Genomic DNA, 24,512 nt, shown 5'->3' on the forward strand with positions numbered 1-24,512 from the left:
CCTGTCTGGGCGAGGATTGGTTGAGGCTCCGGAGCGTGGGCCTTGGCGCCGGGTTTTACTTAGAACCGCGGTTCTAGCTGTTTTCGCTGGTTAGGTGGTTTTTCAACTGTTCTGCTATGACCGCGATAAAGGCATTAAACTCCAAGGCGGAGGTGGCGAGGGCCCAGGCAGCCTTGGCGGTCAATACATGCGCCGCCCGAGGGCTGCAGGATGTGTTACGGACCAACTTGGGTCCTAAGGGCACCATGAAAATGTGAGACAGCGGTTGGAGCGGCGGTTAGGGCGCCGGGGGTTTGTTAGGTGTAGTAACAGGCAAACGTTCCTCCAAGAGCCATGTGAACAAACTTGTGGGCCTGGTTTCCCTCATTTTCATCACTGCCCTTAGGTCATCTCTAGCCCGGTGGAGGAAAGCCTCCCCAAGGAAAAGGCCCCACGAATGAAGGCGCTTTTATTCCTTATCCCGCTCTACCTGCTCCACCCGCCCCACCAAACTGTTCGTTAAGGTTCATCTGCAGGTATAAAGTTAATGTAGTATTTCTTACGAAACGTAAGCCATCTAAGTCCCCTGCCCTTTAAGACTATATGTCTATATACCATGCCTTTCGTTTTGGTTTTGTTTAGTAGTGTGTTGTCGTGGAAAGGGCATGGGCTTTGGAGCCTAGCAGGCATGGGTTCAAATCCAAGTCCCTGCACTAGCTGTGAGTCCTTAGCAAGTTACTTGGACGTTCTGTGCCTAAGGTTCTTAATATCTGTTCACCCTTTCAATATGTATTTATTTAGCGCCATTATATTCTTTAGGAGAGAGTGAGGGAAAGAGACTAGTGAGAGCAAAAAGGCGTAAGAGGGATACAGTCGCAGAGGAATGAGCAAGATAAATTTACAGTAAGAGGGTGCTTATTATGTACTAACTGGGATGCTGAGAACACAGAGAAGGCCAAGATAATATTTCAGTTTTGGTAGTAATGAATGTGATATATGCATATATACTATATAATATGTATTATACATTTTAAAGTATGTGGCTTGCATTATATTTTTAAACTATATAACATGATTATACCGAGGAAAGGGATTAATTAGTGGGAGAAGGAAAAGACTCAAATAACAGTTGACTTTTGATCATAGTCTTGAAAGGTGAGTTAGAGTTCACTAGTTGAAGTAGTGAGTAAAGTCTTATAGATAGAGCAATTTCAAGAACAAGAAAGTCAATTGGTGTAAATACAACAGAAATAAAAACAAACAATGTATTAAAGGAACCACAAGATTTCATTTGGTAGATGAGACATTTGAAATAGATATAAGCCAGATTGGGAAAGATCAATTATGTCATTGCTAACTAGTTTGGATTTTTCCCTTGAAAATGATGGAGAACATGAAAACCATTGAAGGAGTTTTGACCAGAGAACTGACTGAAGTCTTACTGCCTTTTAGAAAGATAAATGGAGGGTAAATTCAAATTCAGAGCATCTGGATGCTAAATAGTCCAGACTGCAGATGGTGATGATAGTGGAAATGGATAGGAGGGAGTAGTTTGAAGAGGCTTTTAGGTTGTAGGATTGACAGAATTTGATGATCTAATAAATATGAGGGTTGAAGAAAGAAACTAAATTGAGCAAATGAATGGTAATATTTCATCAAAATAAAAAACCTGCAAGAAATTCACAAACTTGAGACTTGTAGACCTCCAAGTACTCGTCTTGACCAAACCACTGTCATAACTCACCAGCTACTCTTACTGTTAACTTGTTAATGTTCCTTTTGGAATGAAATTGCCATAGCAGTCCATCTGGGGGAAAGTGATTCTGTGGGCTGCAAATGGTGGTACTTACTGTGATATCTCCCCACGGTACAATGGACATTTTCCAAGCCCGCTTCTCTATATTAAGAGTAATGGAGTGGCAAGCACTAGAAGTGTCTTGTTTGATTCTTGCCATATAATGTTAATAACATCAATGTTTTCTGAACAGGCTTGTTTCTGGTGCAGGTGACATCAAACTCACCAAAGATGGCAATGTGCTGCTTCATGAGATGGTGAGGTGATGCTGCTGACTTTAATAAACCGTAATAAGACTTAATTGTGAATTTAATACAATTTGTATATCTTTAAACCAAGGCTGTCAACTAAATATTACAACCACGAGGTGTATTTGTTGGATTACACTGCAAAAAAGTTTTTTTGCTGTTTTCAAATCTTTGTATAGTTCAAGTAATAGCTTAGGGATACTTCCAAATTAATTGCATTTTTAAAAGACACTGCATTATGTTCTTCATAATCATGGAAAAGTAAAAAAATTCTTCACAATTTTAGTAATCCATCTTCGAGAGTGAAGGATTTAATAATCTGATTTTGGAAATGTCATTGCATTCTGAAGCAAAGATTTTTTTAAATGTTCAAATCTCATTAGATCTCAACTTTTAACTTTTGGTCTTGACATTTATTAACTATTGATAATACGAAACTTATGAACTTGTAGAATGAAGCTTATTTTATTTCTTAATTTTACTATTGGTGCTTAGGTTGTCTTGTTTTCGATGGACTAGTTCTTACTCTTATTCTCTCTTTTTAAATCTGTTGCTTGATTTTTCCAGCAAATTCAACATCCAACAGCTTCACTGATAGCAAAAGTAGCAACAGCCCAGGATGATATTACAGGAGATGGTACTACTTCAAATGTTCTAATTATTGGGGAGTTACTAAAACAAGCTGATCTTTACGTTTCCGAGGTATTAGAATTTCATAGAATTCACATTTATGTGGCACTTTATTTTGAATGTAAAGTTAATATTTTTACACTAATAAAATTTTAATTTTGGAGGGCAAAGGTTAATATTTATGCAAATATTTTTGATGTTATAAATGAAAATAATGATGAAATTTTTTTTGCCAAACCAATGCCTTTTATTGGCATTAGATACCTCTTTTTAAAATGAAAAAAATTTCCCTGGCTGTTGTGGCTCAGTGGGTTGAGTGCTGGCCTGGGAACCAAAAGTTGCTGGTTCAATTCTCAGTCAGGGGACACGCCTGGGTTGCGGAATAGGTCTCAAGTAGGGGGCGTGTGAGAGGCACACATCGATGTTTCTTTCTCTCTCTCTCCCCCTCTCTAAAAATAAATAAATAAAATCTAAAAAAGTAAAATAAAATAATGACAAAAAATAAAATGAAAAATTTAAGATATTTAAAAAGGTAAAAAATTAGCATGTACCCATGACTAATTGCCTAAGAAAGAAAACATCACTGATAAAACCAAATTATGGTTTTTAAAAAATAACTGGAAAAAACATTATTTTAAAAATTAAATTTATTGAGGTGAGATTGGTTAATACATTGTATGTTTCAAGTGTACAGTTCTCTAATACGTCATCTATCTATTGCATGTGTGCTCACCACCCAAAGTCTAGTCTTCTTCTGTCACTATATATTTCGCCCCCCTTTTACCCTCCTCATCCTCTCTGTACCCCACTTCCCCTCTGGTAACCACCATACTGTTGTCTATGTCTGTGGGTTTTTTTGTTTTGCTTTGTTTGTTGCTTTCTGTTTTATATCTCACATATGATTGAAGTCATATGGTTGTTGTCCTTTTCCATCTGACTTATTTAGTATGATAACTCTCAAGATCCATCCATGTGGTTGCAAATGGCAGTATTTTATCCGTTCTTATGGCCGAGTAGTATTCATTGTCTATATCTACCACACCTTCTTTTCCAGTCACCACTGTGTTATTTTCAAGTCTTGGCTACTGTGAATAATGCTGCAGTGAACATAGGGGTACATATATATTTAAGAATAAATGTTTTTATGTTTTTGGGGTAGATACCTAGAAGAGGGATTGCTGGGTCATATGGGAGATCTATTCTTAATTTTTTGAGGAACCTCCATATTATTTTCCATAGTGTCTATACAGGTTTACGTTCTCATCACATCTTTTTTTCCATGTGTTTTCTAACACTTGTTATTTCTTGTTTTATTGATAATAGCCATTCTAACAGGTGTGAGGTGGTATCTCACTGTTTTGATTTGCATTTCCCTATAGCTAGCAAAGTTGAGCCTCTTTTCATGGCCATTTGTATGTCTTCTTGGGAAAAATGTTCCGGTCCTCTGCCCATTTTTAATTGGATTGTTTGTTTTTTTGTTGTTCAGTTGTATGAGTTCTTTATATATTTTGAATGTTAGCCCCTTATCGGAGATATTGTTTGCAAATATCTTCTCCCATTTGGTTAGTTGCCTTTTTGTTTTGTTGTGGTTTCTTTTCCTGTGCAGAAGCTTTTTAGATATAGTCCCATTTATTTATTTTTGCTTTTACTTCCCTTGCCTTTGGGGTCAGGTTCATAAAAGCCTCTCTGAGTCAAAGGTTTGTAAGTTTAGTGCCTACGTTTTCTTCTACATGTTTTATTGTTTCAAATCTTATATTTAAGTGTTCAATCCATTTTGAGTTAATTTTTGTGTATGGCGTCACATAGCAGTCTAGTTTCATTCTTTTGCGTATGGCTTTCCAGTTTTCCTAACACTATTTATTGAAGAGGCTTTGCTTCTGGAGAAAAATTATTGAAGACTTTCTACATTGTGAATTTGCCTACCTTTCTAGTTTTATTTTCCTTTATAAACTGTCTGCTGTGGCCAGATACCTCCATACACTAGCCTCTGAAATCATTATAGTAATTTCTAGTTCTGTGCCTTTGTTCAGTGTATTCTTGGCTTTACTTATCTGTCTTCTCTAATTAAGTATTTGAATTTTCCTCTTTCAAGGAGCATTTCAGCAAAAACATAACCTGGTCAAAGTGCTAAAATTATTACTTCTTTGTGTTTCATTTAGTATTGGGAATTGCCTATCAATTTAGTATTTTCAGCATATTTCAGTAAGGATGCTTTTGCCTGTTAGCAGTAAACACCTGACTAAAAGTCACTTAAACAAGAAAGAAATTATCTGCCAACAGAACACAGAGAAATAGGCCAGGCTTCCAGGGCCAGTTGTTTAAAAAAATTCAGTCAGTTATCAAATACCCATGTCCTTTCTGTTTCTTAGCTCTTCTACTTATAATGCTGTTTCATCATAAGGCTTATTTTCATCCTGACTGTAAGACTGTCAGAGGAAATCTTCCCTTAGTAACAACTCAGCAGGAGAGGGTAAGAGAATACCGCTCTCCCAACTATAGAACACAAGTCCTTACTTTATGTGATTGGGCCAACTTTGGTCTATGTCATCCCAAACCGGTAACCATTTTTAGGGGAATGGACTTAATCTAATCAGGATCCACCCCTTAAACTAGGGATAGGGTCAGCTTCCTCTGAATCACCGGAGGAAGAGGGATAGCTAAACAAAATTAGGGTCCGGTTAGGAAGAAAGAAGTTCAGGAAGGGGGAGACGCTGACAGACATTGACATAATTATGAAACGGTGTGGCCATACAGCAGTAGAGCTAGGCATAGGTCATAATAGAAACACTGAAGGAGGGATGTCCTAAACTAGCCTGAGGTAGTCACGAAGCACTTTCTGAAGGAAATAAGACCTTGGCTAAATCTTTCAGGTGAGAAAGAGTGAGCCAGATGAAAGAGCGAGAATAAGGAGAATGGCATTCCAGGCAGAAGGAACAACGGGAGCAGAGGCACAGAGAAGACGAGCAGCATGATACGTGTATAGAGCTACAAGAAGTTTGGTGTTGGGGGAGCTTCAAGTGATGTGGACAGTAGTGAACAGGCTGGAGAAGTTGGCGGGAGCCAGATCATGGAAGGCATATAGTACACTAACCAAGAAGAATACTATTCATATTAACATACTACTGAGTGATATGGTCAGAATAGCATTTTAAATGTTTGAGGAACAGTTTTAAGGGAGCCAAGACTGGAGATTTTCAGAGTAGTCTGGGTGAGGAATTGTAAGGTCCTAGACAGAGGAAATGTTTTGAAAATGGTTAATAACAGGCTCTGGAGTTAGGCCTGTGGGTTTCAATCCTGGCTCCACCTCTTATTTGCCTACTGATCTAAGGCAAATTACATTATCCCTTTAAGCTTCAATTTCCTCATCTGTGAAACAGGAATAATAATAGCAACTCATACTTCATAGTGCTGAGAGGACTGAATTAAATTATACATGTAAAGCTCTTTAGAATAGTGCCTGACACAAATGCTCAATAAATGTCAGCTTTCAGAAATTGTTACAAGACTGATATAAAGGAATGGAGGTAATAAATTAGACCTAGTTCCAGCCTCAATAAGTTTGTATATTACTTTTCAGAATAAACATACTGTTTTTTCCAACAAATATTTTTGTTATAATGTCAGACCTGTAGAAAAGTTGCAAGAATATTCCAAAGAATAACATTTTTCTCTCTCAGATAAGTAAATAAGTGTATATATGTATTTATACATGTGGTAATGTACATATTTTTTTTTCTGAATGGTATAAAAATAAGTTACAGAGGCCCTGGCCAGGTAGCTCAGTTGGTTAGAGCATTGTTCCAATATGCCAAATTTGGCAGGTTCAATCCCTGGTCAGGGTACATACAGGAATCAACCAATGAATGTATTTGTAAATAAGTGGAACAACAAATCAGTCTCTCTCTCTCTTCTTTCCTCTCTCTAGAATAAATAAATAAATCTTAAAAAAAAAGAATATGTTATAGATATGACAATCTAAATATTTAAGTGTATATTTCCTAAAACCAGGGAATTCTCTTATATAATTCAGTATAATGATTAAAAATAGGAAATTAATATTAACACTGACACATTGATACAGGATTTTATTCAAATTTCATCATTTGCCCCAATAGTGTCCTTTATAGAAGAAGAAAACCTAGGTTCATGCATTACATTCATTTTTCATGTCTCTTTAGTCTCCTTTAAGCTGAGCCATGTTTGTGTTTCATGATAGTGTTATTTTTAGAGTACAGGCCAGTTGTTTTGTAGAAAGTCCCTCAATTTGGATTTGTTTGTTGCCTCAGATTAGACTCAGGTTATAAACTTTTGGCAGGAATGCCATGTAAGAGCTGTAATGTTCTGCATTCATTGTATCATAATCATGTGTCTATTTGCCCCATTACTGTGATGTTAACTTGGAACATTTAATGCAGGTAATGTCTGTCTGCCAGTTTTCTCTAAGTCGGTGATGGTTCTTTTCCTCTGCATTAAATGGACTTCTTTTGTGCCTGCTCTAAGGGGCACCACATGATAACACTATCATAATTTTTGGAAATAAAAAGAACTTATGTAGTTTTTTTGTACTGGACTTAGAATTTTTCTGTAAGTTTGAGATTGTTTTAAATGTGAAGCAATGAAAAACTACTTTTATAAATTCTATACATACTCATATTTAGTGGCATTGGTATGAGTAATACTACTTTTTTTAGACATACCTACCAATAGGAGAGGGTGGTTACTTTCCTTTGGATGACTTACTTTATAATTTATAGTTTTATGTTGTTTTAATAGGGTCTGCACCCTAGAATAATAATTGAAGGATTTGAAGCTGCAAAAAAAAAAGCACTTGAAGTTTTAGAAGAAATTAAAATTGAAAAAGAGATGAAAAGAGACATCCTCTTAGATGTGGCTAGAACATCTCTACAAACTAAAGTTCATGCTAAACTGGCTGATGTGTTAACAGAGGTATGTGATTAAATTTTTGTATTCAGAAAAGTATAGCCTGCTACATGACATTTTTCTTTTTTCTATAAGGTAATCAACTATTGCTTGTGGTTCTTTTGAATGTAAAATAAAATATAAAATATGGAAGACAAATATTTATAGGCTCGCTTACTGACTAGATTTGATTGGTCAGAACAGTAGGTATAGTTTTGTTCAAAAGTATCACATGGAGTGATGTATTGGTCTCTTAAACCTAGAGATCCGCACTTGCTATGTGAGGTGCACCTTGGGAAATTGTTTTGGCAGTGTGCTTTGTAGTTAAAGTTACCACTTTAATGAAGCATGATTGATCTTATAATACTCATATCTGGTAATTACATAATTTGTTTTGATTACTTCTAAACATAGAGTGTATGTAATATAAGGACAAGATTAGGTACTTTGGGAAGACTTTTTATCAGAGGGCTATAATTTGGTGATATCATTGCTTCATAGCATTGCAGTTTCTGAAACTTGAATATATTAATGTATCAGGAGTGATGAGTCCATAACCAAATTCACAAGACATATAGATCGGAATGCTATCATGATAATTTATTTAGAGAAATATAAATACCAAATGGACTGGAATGCCTGAGTTGTTTCTGGTCAATTCTTCTTACCAATAGGAAAACCTAGTTGGGAAATCAGATTAAAATCAGACAATTTCTTACCGAGTAGAGTCCAAATAAAGATCCTGCCGTATTTTCTGCTTTTGGAATACATTTATCAAGTGTCTGAGAATCTTAATGCTCTCTGGTTAGGCCTCCACTCTCCTTTGGAGTTGTGGAAACACTGATTCTTTCACTATCCAATATTTTTTTGTCATTATCCCCTAGTAGACTCCAAAACCAAACATTCTGTTACATCAAGTAAACTTTTATAAGATACTTCTTTTTTTGGCTTTATTTATATCTTAGGCTGGTTATACTCTAGCATTTAATTTCTGTAGTCATTTTTATATTACTTTCTGAGCTAAGTAATAGGGTATATTGTGTTATGCTTCTCAAATTGCATATCCCTGGGGATATTTGGCAGAATAAGTGAGACACATCTTTCTGAAGTGTCAATTTTTACTTTACATTTTTTTGGGGGGAAAGCATTTTTTTCACATTAAAACATACATGTATATATAATGGTATGACATAGAAAGTTTTCATGATAAAACAAGTCTTAAAAATTTCATATTGCTATGGTCAGCGAATTTGAGCTCTACCCTTATGTTACATGTCCTTCTTTTCTCTTAAGGCGTCTGTTGGTGGAAAAAGTTGAGCAGTGTTGGTATAGTAGAAAGAGCAGTGGCCTGGCAGTTCCAGAGACCTGAATTCTAGTCCTGGTCCTGCTTTTGCCGTTTAGACCTTGTTTTAAGACCGTAACTTCTTCAAGTCTTGTATTGGTTTTCTTATCTGCAAAATAAAGGGTTTGGACCTGAAGAACTCTTAAGTCCCTTAGGTTATAATTACTAGTGTCCACGACCAACTGGCACTTTTTGGCCTTGCTTAGTCTGGTGATAGGTTACTTGGGCCAGTGGTTTTTTTTTTAGTAAACCAAATAATTTACTGTTCTCATTCACTTCTTTTTCAGGCTGTGGTGGATTCTGTTTTGGCTATAAGAAGACCGGGCTATCCTATTGATCTCTTCATGGTAGAAATCATGGAGATGAAGCACAAGTCAGAAACAGATACAAAGTAAATTACATAAACTTGGGCAATAGATAGATTCTAGAATATTTGGTTATCTTCAGATATTCTTTCATTAATTTCATTGGTTGTTCATTCACCATATGTTAATTGCATACTTGCCAGAGCCAGTCACGGTTTTAGGTGCAAGGAATGAAAAGTAAACAAAACAGAATTTCTTTAAGAAGCTTAAACAGCTAGTTGGAGATAGTAGACAAATAAATGATAATAAATGCTGTGAAGAGGCTAGAGTAACTGTGTGTGTGAGCATGTGTGTGATTTTAGAGTGACATGAAACTAAACTAGAGAACTAAGAAGGTCTCTGTAGAAATAAGGGAGCTAGCCATGTGAATACCTGGAAGAAGAGTCTTCTAGGCAGAGGGAATAATAGTTGAAAAGGCTCTGAGGCGGAAATGTGCTGGAGGGTTACATTGTGTCAGAGCAGTCACAGGGAGTAATAGGAGATGAGGTCAGAGAGGTAGGGGAAGCCATGCAGTTAACATTGCCTGAATGTGTGTGTACTCAGGGTATGTAGCTTCTTGTTGATTTTGGACTTAACTCATTTTAAATTTTCTGTCATGGAAAAGCCTAAACATATATAACAGTAAAGAGAATAGAATAGTGAACTCCTACATACCTGTCACTCATCTTTATCCAATTTCAGTATATAGCTAATTTTATTTCCCTTTATATACTCCTTTTTCCTTTCCCCTGCCCCAAACTGAAATCAGTAAATACTTTATATATATATATATATATATATATATATATATATATAGTGTATTTTATTGATTATGTTGTTTATATGTATATATTTTTACTTATTTATAGAAGTTCTATTTGGCTCTTTCTTAAATTTGCCATATCACTGTTTATGGTTTCCTATTCCCTGCATATCTTCTCAGACTTACATTTTATTTCTTTAAACATATAGTTTATGTCTGATAATTATAATATTCAAAGTCTGTCTTGTCTATTTATGGTGTTCATTGTAGTTTGCTGGTTCTCACTCATCATACTTTGTTTCTGTATGTGCCATTCATTGTGTTTGAAAAAGTATTTGTAGAAATAACTTTTAACCTAGGATGAAGGTGCTTTTCTGAACAGAGGATTTAAATTTGCTGCTGCAACGATTCCAGAGACTACTTTAAATTAAATCTACAGCTTGAGGCTTTTTGGGGAGTATCTAGTTGTTGTGGATTCTAACTGCAAGTCCATGTGAGGACTTCTTGCTTCTAGTTCATCCTTCTGGTTTATACCCTGAGTATATAGCCCATTGGGGCTCCCACTTAATGTGATGAGGGCCTTCTATTAGACTCTGTACCTTGGATGAACTCTGAACTTCTAATTCTGTCCCCTTCTCCTTGTGCAGAGAATACACTGTAGAATAGGGTGGGAGGCGCAAGGACAGAAGCAGGAGACCAATTGGTAATCTGTTGTGATATAGGTGAGAAATGAAAATGGTTTAGATCAGGATATACTTAGAAGGGGCAAGAGGATTTCTTGATGGTTTGACATGAACTATGACAGAGACAAAGGAGTCAGGGATGTCTCTTGGGTTTCTGCATGAGCAGCCGGAAAAGTGGAGGTGCTATTTCCTGGGATGGGGAAGATTGGGAGGAGCAGGTTTGGGGACATAAATCAAGAGTTCAGTTTGGAGAGTGTTGTATTTTGGATGCTCATTAGGGATCTGTGTGAAGTTGAGTAGAGAGTTGGAGAGATGTGTCTGGAGTTCAGAATAATGGCCTGGACTGGAGATACGTGTTTGGAAGTCATCAGTGAATGGATGACGAAAGCTCTGAGAGTTGATGGGATCATCTGGGAAGTAAATGTAGATAGAGAAAAAAAGGGTATTTAAGGTTTGGGAACTGTGGGAAACTCCACTGTTTAGAATTAAAAAGATAAGGAGCATTCAGCAAAGGAGACTGAGAAGGGGTCAGTGAGACAGAAGGAAAGCCAAGAGAGAGGTGTCCTGGAAACTAAGAGGAGAAAGTATTTCAAGAAGGAGAGAATAATCAGCTGTGTCATATGCTGCTGAAAGTTTGAGCAACTTGTTGTAAACTGAGAACTGACCATTAGATTTGGAGAACGTTTGTGGGTGGTGTTTCTTGTTTTTTGTTTTTGGTAGCTTTAATGAAAGTTGGTTTAGTAAAGGGCTCGGTGTGAAAGTCAGATCGAAGGTGGGCTCAAGAGAGAATGGTTTGGGAAGAAGTGCGGATGCGAATGTAGACAACTCAGAGGAGTTAAGCTATAAAAGGGAGCAGAGAAATGGGGCAGCAGCTAGAAGGGAATATGAGAATGGGGTTCAAAGTAAAGAATCCTTTGTTTTAAAGATGGGAATTATTATGGCCAGTTTGCATCCTGAGGAGCATGCTCCCGCAGGCAGGAAGACTTGATGGAGGGGATTAGGGAACAATGCAGGAGCAGAAAGGGGAGACGGAGTATATATAGTAGGCAGTGGAGGGGTTAACCTTAGAAGCGTAGACAGCTCCTTCCTAATCACAGGAGGTTCAGCTTCAAGTGCAGGCGGGTTGGTACAGGTAGTGTACCAGGGAGTGGACAGGTAGTTTCTTTTTCTTAAAGAAACGAGGTCATTTGCTGAGAGTGAGGAGGGGGGAAGAATGAAGAATATTGAACATGTGGTTTGTTTGTTTCTTCCTAAATAAAATATCTTTATGTTAAGTTAGGAGTTAAGAGTAATCTAGTTAGATTACAACTTTGAAAACTTCCTTATAATTATATTTATTTAAAATTATTTTTAATGCATAACAAATATTGGTTATAAAAGATTCATAAGTAGAAATACCATTCCCTAATTGGGCATAAATAAATTTTAAAGAGTTATAAAGATACTTACTCTTGAAAGAACAGTTAGAAAACAGGAAAAAAAGACCTCCCAACATTAGCTATACTTTTATATTCCTAACCACTCAAGCATAATCCTACTTTTTAAGTTTCCTTTCATTTTTTTTCTTTTCAATGCCAGGGTACTATTTAAAAAAAATCCTGATCTGAGGATATGTTTATTGATTTTGGAGAGAGAGGAAGAGAGAGAGAGGGTGAGGGAGAGAGAGAGAGGGAGAGAGAAAGAGAGAGAGAGAGAGAGAGAGAGAGAGAGAGAGAGAGAGAAACATCGATGAGAGAGAGAAACATGGATAGGTTGCCTCCTGTACGTGCTCCAACCAACCAGGTATCAAACCTGCAACCTAGGTATGTGCCCTGACCAGGAATTGAACCTGCAACTATTTGGTATATGGGATGATGCTCCAACCAACTTAGCCACCTGGCCAGGGCAAGGTGCTTATTTATTTATTTTTAAGAACAGTTATTATCATGTTTTATATGCCTTTTGTCATCAAGTGTTTATCAGCTACCCCTGTAAATATTTTTCTGTGTTATTACATAGTTTTCATGACTGTGAAATAGTTGGGCCATTGTTTGCTGAATGATACTTTATTGTTGGACATTTAGGTTAACATTTTAGTTGTTTCATATAAGTATTTTGAACAACTGTTCCTAAGAAACTCATTACCTTTTATTACTTGATCAGCTGTGTCATTTGTGTGAGCCACATAATTGAGAAGATAATTCTGGGTTGATTTCACTGAGACTTAACAGTCACAGTGTGTCAGAGTAGGTTATCATTTCTAATTCTCCTAATTATGTGTTAGGATTAAAGTTGGTGCAAGGAAACAGTATGTGCCCTGACAGTTCTGTTACAACTTTAAGAGTATAATTCTAATTTTATACCAAATTTTAGAGTGTGTATTCAAAGAAAGAAACATTAAATATTTTTAATAGGTTGATAAGAGGATTAGTTTTGGATCATGGTGCCCGTCATCCAGAAATGAAGAAGCGAGTAGAAGATGCATTTATCCTTACTTGCAATGTATCGCTAGAATATGAAAAAACGTATGTATGTCATTTACTCTATAACTTTTGAAATTGTTTTTTTCTAAAAGTGTTTTTAAATTTTTCTTCCCTCCCAAACGTTTAGTGTAAACTCCTACCTTTTCCTCTTCCTCGCACTGCCATTACTAGCTTGTTTTTATTAATCTTTTAGAGAGGTAAGCTCTGGTTTCTTTTATAAGACTGCAGAAGAAAAAGAGACATTGGTAAAAGCTGAAAGGAAATTTATTGACGATAGAGTACAAAAAATAATAGACCTGAAAGACAAAGTCTGTGCTCAGTCCAGCAGAGGATTTGTTGTCATTAATCAAAAGGTGAGAAAAAGGTTTAGATTTTAACTATTTGTAAGTGTTCTTCATTGTTTTTTAAAGTGTGGTCTATGGACCCCCAGGAGTCCCTAATACCATTTTAGCAAGTTTGTGAGGTCAAGACTACTTTTGTAATATTAATTAGAATGCTTTCTATATTGTGCTGACATTTGCAATGATGATGCAAAAGCCATGGCAGGCAAAACGGCTGGTGCCTTACCACAAATCAGAGCGGCAGCACCGAACGCTACCGGTAGCCTTCATACTCTCCATCGCCACACCACCACACACTGGCAGTTTCAGGGGAAAAGGGCAGTTTCATTTAAGAATGTCTTAACGAAGTGGTAAAACTTACTAATTGTATTAAATTTTGATCCTTAAATAATTCTGTGTGATGAAGTATGAAGTATGCACAAAACACACGTGGTATGTGTAATTGAGTTTTAAGCTAAACTAGCCACTTTTTAAATGCAATGCCATTTTTACTTGAAAGAATGACTGGCAGACAAACTGTATTTAGACATGGGTATTTGGTAGGTTTTTCTAAAAAATGAATATAGCAATCTTGTCACTTCAAGGAAAACAACTGACAGTATTTGTTGCCAATGATAACATCAGAATTTTGGAAAACTTGTATCTGCCACTGTGAGCTTGACAGCTTTCCAATATTTAAAAGGTTTTTCTGATAAGATTAGTGATGATATTAGCAAAGGTGATATTTTTGATATTGTATAACCGTGAAATGTGTCAACATTTGGAAGCTCTGCCTAACTTAGTGAACCATTATTTTTTAAATGCCTAAAAAATGCATGATTTTACAAAATATGCTCAACTAAATAATCAATTCAAAGTGGAAGATGGACAAATGGATTTTAATGTGAGACAGTATGGAAAGCTTATTGATATGGTTTCATATTCCACATTGAAACTAACCACTTGTTGAGTTTTCATAACAAAGAAGAGTATCCACACTTATTTGAAAAGGCTAACAAAATATTCCTCCTTTTTCCGATTCATATGTCTGTGAAGCCAGGTTTTCTTCTTGTATTTTAGCCACAACAACATATTTCACCACATTGAATGCAGAAGCAGATATGAGAATCAAGCTGTCTTCTGTTAAAACAGACATTAAAAAGATTTGCAGAAATGTAAAACAATGCCACTACTCTCACTGTATTTTTTGTTTGTTTAGGAAAATATCATAAGTTTTCATTTAAAAATGTTATCTATGTTAACATAAATGGGCTTCTTATTATATTAAATGGATTAACATTTTTAAAGTTCCTCAATTTTAATTTATAATATGATAAATATTATAGATACAGCTCATGTAAACAAAAACTCTTTGGGCTCTTAATTTTTAAAAGTGTGAAACAGTGCTGAGATCGAAAAGTTTTAGAACTGTTGGCTTAAAACATGCTTGTAACTTTGGTGTTAATTTGATTATAGGGAATTGATCCACTTTCCTTAGATACACTTGCAAAACATGGTATAGTAGCTCTTCGCAGAGCAAAAAGAAGAAATATGGAAAGGTAAGCTTGCAGATAGTTATATGTCCTAAGTTTATTAAGAGATTAAATTGAAATTATCCCATGTGTATTCCTTTTAGTTTGTATGTAAACATTGTTGAGCAGAATAGTAGCATGCAAATTTCAAATTTTGTTTTTAATTTCAGTAAATAATGGAACTGTTTAAAAATTAAGATTAACCTATCTCAGAACTTTCTTGAAATACAAGGGAGGTTTTCATCTTCTTAAAATACATTTTAAAACTAATATAATATAATGACATTGTAGTCTTCCATGTTAGGTATCTTTTCACCTTTAAGAAATTAGTCTTGATGTTTTCCATAACCAAAGCTATGTTGACATATATGTAATTTCAGACTCTCTCTTGCTTGTGGTGGAATAGCTGTGAATTCTCTTGAAGACCTCAGTGTAGATTGTTTGGGACATGCTGGTCTTGTACATGAATATACATTGGTGAGTATTTCTGGGGACAGTGGTTATAAAGTGAACAGTAAAACTTTAAAAAAAATACTAAACCTTTTTATTTATGTTTTACATTTTGCGGTCTGAATAATCCACAGGATAGTTTTTACAAACTATTTACCTAGATGTTTGTTAAGAGTTCAAATATAACTTAAGTACTTTTAACATGTATTTAGTTATGCTTGACAAGAAAAATTCCCATGAAGATTGGATTCTAGTGTAAATTAAAGCTCTTAACTGCATAATGACATTACATATTAAAGTTATATCTTTTTGTATCATCCTTTAGGGTGAAGAAAAGTTCACTTTTATTGAGGACTGTGTTAACCCTCGCTCCATCACCTTGTTGGTTAAGGGCCCAAATAAGCACACTCTCACCCAAATCAAGGATGCTGTGAGGGATGGACTTCGTGCCATCAAAAATGCCATCGAAGACGGTAAGTTCTTTTTTGTGATGGATAGGAACCTTTCATATTTTTAAAGTGGTAATAAATCTATGATGGTATGTATGATATTTTAAAAGTTATTAGTGATAACTATTCTTTCACTTCACTTTGGACAATTTATAGTTTGGATTGTGAAGCTTTTTCCCTTTGGGATAGTCTTAATAGTATGCTGCTTTTTAAATTATCTTCTGTTTATGAAATGAAAAAGCACTCAATTTAATGCTATAATGTAATTTTTATTTTTAAAACTGTTAAAAAGCTTTCATTGCTTGGAACTCAGTCCATTACCTGAGGTGCAGTATAAAGTATGTGATTGTCTAATCACTATGCTGATACAAAATAATACTGAATGTAAACTGTAGTTGAAAAAATTTAAAAAAAGAAAGATTGGGAAAGAATATTAGTATTTATTATTTATTGATAATTTATAATCAGCTTCCTTCTGGAAGGAGTTGGAATAGATAAACAGTAAAAACACATGTTTAAAATAGAATAATAAGCACATGAAAAGATGCTCAACATCACTGGTCATTAGGGAAATGAAAATCAAAACCATAAACAGATACTACTTCACATTAGGATGGCTGTTGTCAAAGAGCTGGACAATAAGAAATGTTGGAGCCGTCATATGTACAGTTGCTGTGGGAACTGGTGAAAATAGTTAGGGAGTTCCTCAAAAAGTTTAACATAGAGTTACTGTATGACCAGCAAATCAACTATCAGATATGCACAGGAGAGTTGAAACCATATGTCCACACAAAAAAACTTGTACACGAATGTTCACAGCAGCACTATTCATAATAACCAAATAGTAGAATCAATCCAAATATCCATTAGGTAGCGAATAGATAAATAAAATGTGGTATATCCGTACAATGGAGTATTATTCAACCACAAAAAGGGATAAATACTGAGATGTGCTACAGCCTCATGACTTTGAAAACATTATGATAAGAGTCTGGACACAAAAGGCTGTATATTATATGATTCCATTGATATGAAATTTCCAGGAGAGGCAAAGCCATACAGACAAAAAATAGGTTTGTGGTTGTCAGGGGCTAGGGAAGAGGGAAATAGGGAATGACTGCTAATGGATACAGGTTTTTTTGTTTTTGTTTTTAAATGTTTTGGAATTAGATAGGGGTGAAGATTGCATAGCCATGTAAATATACTAAAAACTACAGAACAGTATAACGTTAAAAGGCTGAATTTTATTGTATGTGAATTATACCTCAAAAAATAGAGTAATAAACTTTATAAACAATAGGCCAGATTTATCTGATAAGTAAAAACATAGATGTGAAATAATGGTAGAATGAAAGCTGAAATGGAAAATTAGAACTTAGGAAAAAAGCATATAAATACTCTATAGCAAACATAATAGTCACTATAAATATTTAAGCTTCCAGAATATAAAAGAAACAGTTATATAGGTTTCATTATTGAAAAGGAGGAAACACATTCATTCCTACGTTGAAAAAATATGGACTTTCTATAAGGGCCACTGCCTCTTTTTTGTAGTCATTTTTGATAAAAGCTAGCAGCGTTTTTACAAGGTCAACATACATGATTTAGGCATGTAGTCTTTGGTAGTTCCACCTGATTCTTAGAATTTAGAATACACACAAAAAATAAGTTGACTACTTTTAAAAAATGCCTTCAAACACTTAGTTTATAATAAATGATTTCATTGAGGTATAGTCGACATATAATGAACTACATTTATTTAAAGTATATGCCCATGAAACTATCCCCTCTATCAAGGTAATGAACATATTTATCATTTTAAAAAGTTACTTCATTGCTCCTTGGTAATCCTTCCCTTCTGCCCCTCCCCTTGTCACCCTATCCTCAGGCAAACACCAGTCTACTTTCTGTTGCTATAGATTAGTTTGCATTTTCTAGAATTTCATGTGAATGGAATAATACATTCATCTGTTGATGGACATTTGGTTGTTTACAGTTCTTGACAATTACAAGTAAAGCTACTATGAACATTTGAGTACAAGTCTTTGTATGGATGTATGCTCTCATTTCTCTTGGGTAAATACCTAGGAATGCAGTGGCTACGGAAGGCATAAGCTTAATATTTTAGAAACTGCCAATCTGTTTTCCAAGAACCATTTTACATTACCACCAGCAGTGTAAGAGTGTTTTAGTTGTTGGCATACTTACTCATACTCATTTTAATTTTAGTCATTCTAAAATTAAAAAAATAACTGTGCTTTTAATTAGCATTTTTCTAATAATCATTAATGTTGAGCATCTTTTCGTGTGCTTTTTAAATTTTTGCCCTTAAAGAAAAATGAAGTTGTGTTCTTACTGTTGAATTTGAGAGTTCTTTTTTATTCTGGACACAGATACTTTTTCAGATATATGATCTGCAAATATTTTCTTCTCTGTGACTTGTTCTGTTTTTCTCTCAGCAGTGTCTTTAATTTTTAAATTTTATTTATTTATTTTTAGAAAGAGGGGAAGGGAGGGACAAAGAGAGGGAAAGAAACATCAATGTGTGGTTGCACCTTGCGCATCCCCAACTGGGGACCTGGCCCACAACCCAGGCATGTGCCCTGACTAGGAATCGAACCTGCAACCCTTTGGTTCGCAGGCCGGTGCTCAGTCACTGAGCCACATGAACCAGGGCTCCATTTGTTCAAAAGACTATTCTTTCACCCACTGAGTTGCCTTTGCATCTTTGTTGAAAATCAGTTGTCCATATTTGTGTGGGTGTGTTTTTTCTGGGTTCTTTATTCTGTTCCATTGATCTGTTTGTCTTTCTCAATGTTACTATCATATTGTCTTGATTATATGCCCCTTCAGTCTTGAAATCAGTAGAGTTAATCCTTCCATTCTGTTTTTTTTTCGAGTTATTTGGTCTTTTGCATTTTCATAGGAATTTTAGAATCAGCTTCACAGTTTCTACCAAAAAGGCTGCTGAGATTTTGATTGGAATTTCACTGAATCTATAGATCAGTTTGGGAATAATTGATATCTTAACAATAGTGAGTCATGGTATAATTTCTGTTTATTTGAGCCTTCTTGAATCTATTTAAGTAGTATTTTATAATTTTTAGTATATAAGTCTTGCTCATCTTTTTTTTTTCAGATTTAGCCTATATCATTTTTTAAATTCTATTTTACATGGTATTTATAAAATTTCAATTTCTGATTGTTAGTTGTTAACATATAGAAACTTTGCCAATTCCTGATCTAAGTTTTCAAGTTGAATGGCATAAAGTTGCCCATAATATTCCCTTATTATTCTTTTAATATCTATAGAATCTGTAGTGATATTACCTTTTTCATTTCTGACATTGGTCATTTTTGTTTCATTGATTTTCACTCTGATCTTTACTATTTTCTTCTTACATCAGGTTTAATTTGCCCTTTTTTTTAGTTTATTAAGGTTGAAGCTGAGGCCATTGGTTTGAGACCCTTTTTATTTTCTAATATAGGTGTTTAGTAATGCACGTTTCTCTTCAGGTACCACTTTAGTAGCATCCCACACATTTTGATATATTGTATTTTCTCAGGAGAATGAGGTCAGGAAAGTTTTCAAGTTTAGGGATAATGTTCTATTTTTAAGCTGGGTGGTAGGTAGATGGGTATGTTCATGTGTACATTTATTCTTTATATCTTATACATATAAATATTTTTGTGTGTATTTAGTATTTAATAAGGAACTTTTAAAAAGTGTCAGTGGGAGGTGAGGATGTCATCGCCATTGGGTAGACAATTCTTTTGAGCAGTTACGTTGTACAGTGAAGCAGAGAAAGTGGATAGTAATTAAAAAATGATGTGGGATAAAAGGAGAGATATCTGTATGTGTGTTGTTCTGTTTTAAAGATGGGTGATTTCAAAGCAAGTTTTTGTGAAAGGAGGAGTCATGAACTTTATAAAACCATACAAACAGGTATAAATGTCATATCCTGATACAAAAATGTGTTTAACTAGAGCGGTTGCCTTAGAATAATAAGAACAGGTAGTTTTCTTTTTTTCTCAGAGAGCAGTTTGAATTCTGCTCCAGTACAGAAAACAAACGCTTCATTGAGTCCCAAGAATGCCTACCAAAAACTGTGGCCTAATTATCTTGCCCCCTAAAAATGTTCAAATTAGGTATTACACTTAGTTACCTGCCACTGTAAGTTATAAATAACTGCATTTAAAATGTAGTCATAAAGGAATATGGTGAAGGTCGAAGAAATGTCTGCTTTCATTTGCCAGAGGATAAACGATGAAATAAGCTGTTTGTAGCCAGTTGTCTGTACCATGCTTAATTATTTAATGCTGTTTAACTTCAGGATGCTTCATAAGGCATCTGAGCAATCACTGGGCTGCGCAACTTCTTTTACTTCTGTATATATTTAAATATATTTTAGATATGGACAAGATAATAAAACACACTCGAATAGCTAGTTGCAAGGTAATAAAACACACTTGAATAGCTAGTTGCATTTTTATCCTGTGTTTCTGTACGGCGTGTTTTGCCATTCATTCCTTCTCCTCTAATAGGTTGTGTGGTTCCAGGAGCGGGTGCAGCTGAAGTGGCAATGGCTGAAGCCCTTACTACGTACAAGCACAGTGTAAAAGGAAGAGCTCGTTTTGGAGTCCAGGCTTTTGCTGATGCCTTACTCATTATTCCTAAGGTACAACTATTCTAATGGCCAGAGAACAGCTGGTGAGACATCAGGTGTTTATAAATTGCTCATACTGTCTAACAGTGAACAGAGTAGAAGACAGATATTTATTTGCATTTCCTTACTTATTTTTGTCTGAGATGTTTTACAGCCAAGGCAGGGAAACTTTTGGAATAACAGCTTCAGAATCCTTGTAGGAGTTTAATGAAATAGCCAAATATCCCCTTGCTAAATTTTTTGAATTCCGAAAGTTGAAGTAACTCCAAAATTTTTCTTTAAAAATGCTTCTTGATTAACTTATTATGAAGAAAAAGTTTAGAATTTAAGATTTACTTAGATTTTAGTGTAGACCTTTCTTTAATTGGTGGTATTCAAAGTATTATCTCTTTAATTTGTGCAAATGAGAACTTCTGTCTGTTTAACACTCCCAAATACTAGCTTGCATTTCACTGTCATTGTAATTCCTAGAAAAGAAGAGAAACCAGATTTTTTTCATGTTTCAGCAGAAGGACAGAGAAGTGCCATTTCTTTCCCTTTGCCTTGATCTGGTTGTGAACCACTCAGAAGCACAGAAAAACTGTTTCAGATATGCTATTACCATGAATTAAAACATTGTTAGCAATGCCAGCGAAGTCTCTTTGATAATTACTTTAAAATTATTTATAATTTGTAGAATCTTTGTGATTCAGAAACCTATTTCTTTCTTTCCTCAAAGCAACAAACTCAGTAAGTAATGATCTTACAGTTGACACAAACTGGTAAACCTACTATACACTTTTCATACCTTTTACCTGTCAGCTGTTGGTTTGGGACCACTTGCAAATAAATAAACCTGATTTGGAGTGCAGGTATCTCCATCCCCGTTGTGACTCTCCTCATGCTGATGAGAGGCTCAAAGATGCTGCAAATATGTCGGCTTCCCTTTGCAAGTGCCCAGAAAAGAACTGGAAGACAGGTGGCTGGAGGGACTAGAGGAAACAAGGATACCATTTTATTTCCTTTCATGTTTTTGTTTTAAAAATCTTTTGCAAGGAGGAAAATTAATTTAATGGGGTAAGGGCAGGGGACCTCTAATGCCCTCCTCAGAATTTAGTGTGATGTACATAGGAAAAATGTTTAAGTAAGTATAAAAAAATGCTAGATATGCAAAATAATAATTTTAGATTAAGAATAGATTCTTCGAAAGGAGGTGATTAGTATATTATGAATGTGTTTTCACAAGACTAGAAAGCAGTGCCTTTTTTATATTTGATATTCAAATATATGTGAAGGTATTTCACACATACATTTATTATACTTTTGATTTCTAAAGGTTCTTGCTCAGAATTCTGGTTTTGACCTGCAGGAAACACTAGTAAAAATTCAGGCTGCGCATTTAGAATCAAAACAACCTGTTGGCATCGATTTGAATACAGGTAAGAAAGGGAAGAAAAATTGGCTGCTTAGTAAAGAAAGAGGTTATACTACAGTAATCCAGAACTTAGAGTAAGTAGGGGGAGATTGTGGTGATGTTAATATTTAAAATTTGGGTGCCTTTTAGTTTACTTTTGAACTTTTTATAGTATTCATCCATTTAAGAAATTGTCATTGAGTGCTTGTTATTTGACTCCTGGGATTCACACAGAACAAAACAGGCAAAAATCCCTGCCCTTGTGAGCTTATGTTGTAGTGGGGAAGGATAGACAATAAAAAAGTACCTTAATAATAAGTTATTTTTAGCATTTTTAAAAGTAATAAATTCTATGAAAAATAAAATAACGGTATAAGGATGATTGTGAATGCTAGCTCAGGGGGGTGGGGAGTGGGTTTCAATTTAAAGAGGATGATCAGGGCAGGCCTCATTATGAATAAGCCTGTTGAAAAAAAAGAAGCGGGGAAGTTAGCCATGTGGGGCACTTGGGGAAAGGTACCAGGCAGAGGGAAAGACCCAGTGGAAAAGTCACCGTTTGCTAATTTTGAGGAGGAGGAGGAAGGAGGTGAGGGAGGTAGTAGGAGGTAAGATTATACAGGCATATGGGTCAGTCTAAGGACTTTGGCTTTTACTGTGGTGGAATAGGAAGGAATTTTGAGCAGAAGTGTGACATGAACTAATTATGTTTAAAAGAATCACTGGCTACTCTGTGCAGAGGAGTTAATTGAATGACTGGAAGGTTAGAATTGCCATTGGAGAAGACTGTGGGCAAGCAGGTTTTAGTGGGGGATGGTGATCAGCACTGAGTTTTGGCAAATTAAGTGTGAAGCACCTGTAGACTCCCAAGTTAAATAGGCAGTTGGACGTATGAGTCTGGAACCCAAGAAGGAGGTCTGGGTTGGAAATAAAAGCTTGAGAGTGTATGGTTTAGATCCAGGAGGCTGGATGGGATCACCTACAGTGAGTGTAGAGGGAAGAATGAAGGACTGAGCCCTTGGGTACTCTTAACAGTAAGAGCTCAGGGAGGAAAAGGAAGAACCAGCAAAGCAGACAGAAGAGGAGCCGGGTGAGTGTGCTGTCCTGGAAAACAGGTAAAGGGAGAATGGTCAGGAGGGTGTGATCGATTGTGTTAAGTGCTGCTGATAGATGAGGCCTGAGGATCGACCTTTGGATTTCACAAAATTTAGGTCATTGGTGACCGTGATGGCAGTAGTTTTGGCGGTATATTAAATATTTTTAGAATATACAACAAATATTAACAACATAACAACATTGTAGTATTAGAATAGTTTGTGTTTACTTTGTAGGTGAGCCAATGGTAGCAGCAGATGCAGGAGTTTGGGATAATTACTGTGTGAAAAAACAGCTTCTTCACTCTTGGTAAGTTTGTATTAATAAAAGAAAGACTTTTGGGGACATAATTGATAAATTTTATTCTGTTATTTTTGCCACCCTATAGTGGAAAAACGGTTAAGCGTATGAAAAGGCATGGTATCCAGTTATTAAGACTGGCTTCTGTCATTTTACAATCCCTTTAATGGTTTAGTTCTGGTGGTGTAAGTTATAGGAGATGTTACTCTTACTGTTTATTTGGGGGGAAAGGAGAAGAAAAGACTTTACTGAAATAGTACCACTTGCATAATAGGAAGAATCAAATGATGTGCTAAAAATGAGGTCAGTTTTGCTGGAAAATACAATCAGGCTTCTACTCTATCAGCAGAAGAATTGAAATTATTATATAAGGGTGCTGTTTGTATTTATAATAGCTCTGTCTCATAAAATCTCACAGCAACATCATTGAAAAACAAAGTACATTTAATAGCTGAAGATTGCTAGGGGGGAAAATAAGAGTGAGCTGGTAGGTTTTACTCACCCTGTCATCTTTTTCTTCAGCACAGTGATTGCTGTGAACATTCTCCTGGTTGATGAAATCATGCGGGCTGGTATGTCTTCTCTCAAAGGGTGACTGAGTTCAAAATCAACTCTTCTAGAAGCTGAGATTGAACACATCTTACATCCAACTACCATTGTATAGCCTGAGCCATTCTTAATTTTACACAATAAATACAGTTTATATTCGTTGGTCTTAGTCTTAAAAATATTTTTTGAAGGTATAAAGAACACAAGAATTAAAAAAAAGATTTTACATTATTTATTTTTAGAGAGGGGAAGGGGAAGGAGAAAGGGAGAGATGGAAACATGGACGTGAGAGAGAAACATTGATGGGTTGCCTCTCGCACACACCCCGACTGGGGCTGGCCTGCCACCCAGGCATGTACCCCGACTAGGAATTGAACCAGTCACCTTTTGCTTTTTGAAGTGAAGCTCAATCAACTGAGCCACACCAGTCAGGGCCACAAGAAATATTTTTAAAATCAAGGGATAATAATGAAAATGTTTTCCCTTAAGAGTTCTAACTCTCCACCCTTTATTGTATGTGTGATATTATGATGTAATAAGATATATACTTTGTGTGCCCGATGCTTCAAAAAGAGAGACCAGTGTTCAATAGAC

The 24,512-nt window shown here is 35.5% G+C and overlaps 1 protein-coding gene across 2 annotated transcripts; it reads left to right on the plus strand.

Annotated features, from left to right (window-relative positions):
* The first annotated feature begins 34 nt into the window (after positions 1-34).
* On the plus strand, positions 35-24,062 carry CCT6B (chaperonin containing TCP1 subunit 6B). 2 transcript variants are annotated; one of them, XM_090291252.1, is made up of 14 exons: positions 35-253; positions 1,968-2,031; positions 2,590-2,724; positions 7,426-7,599; positions 9,202-9,305; positions 13,098-13,208; positions 13,360-13,519; positions 14,963-15,045; positions 15,399-15,495; positions 15,794-15,941; positions 20,463-20,596; positions 21,900-22,002; positions 23,306-23,378; positions 23,892-24,062. In XM_090291252.1, the coding sequence occupies exons 1-14, from the start codon at positions 117-119 to the stop codon at positions 23,962-23,964; spliced, it is 1,596 nt and encodes a 531-aa protein (XP_090147378.1). In that variant the 5' UTR covers positions 35-116; the 3' UTR covers positions 23,965-24,062. The 2 variants fall into 2 exon arrangements, with proteins under 2 accessions (XP_090147378.1, XP_090147379.1); XM_090291253.1 differs by lacking the exon at positions 2,590-2,724.
* Positions 24,063-24,512: the final 450 nt, after the last annotated feature.

The sequence above is a fragment of the Furipterus horrens genome, unplaced genomic scaffold (assembly GCF_987537825.1).
Source record: "Furipterus horrens unplaced genomic scaffold, mFurHor1.1.pri manual_scaffold_11, whole genome shotgun sequence".
Lineage (NCBI taxonomy): Eukaryota > Metazoa > Chordata > Mammalia > Chiroptera > Furipteridae > Furipterus > Furipterus horrens.

Excerpts from the sequence above, each read along its gene's own strand:
- CCT6B (XM_090291252.1), top strand. The coding sequence starts at position 117 with ATGACCGCGATAAAGGCATTAAACTCCAAGGCGGAGGTGGCGAGGGCC. Across the intron at positions 9,306-13,097 it reads AAGTCAGAAACAGATACAAA|GTTGATAAGAGGATTAGTTT; the intron begins GTAAATTACATA and ends TATTTTTAATAG. Across the intron at positions 13,520-14,962 it reads TTGTTGTCATTAATCAAAAG|GGAATTGATCCACTTTCCTT; the intron begins GTGAGAAAAAGG and ends ATTTGATTATAG.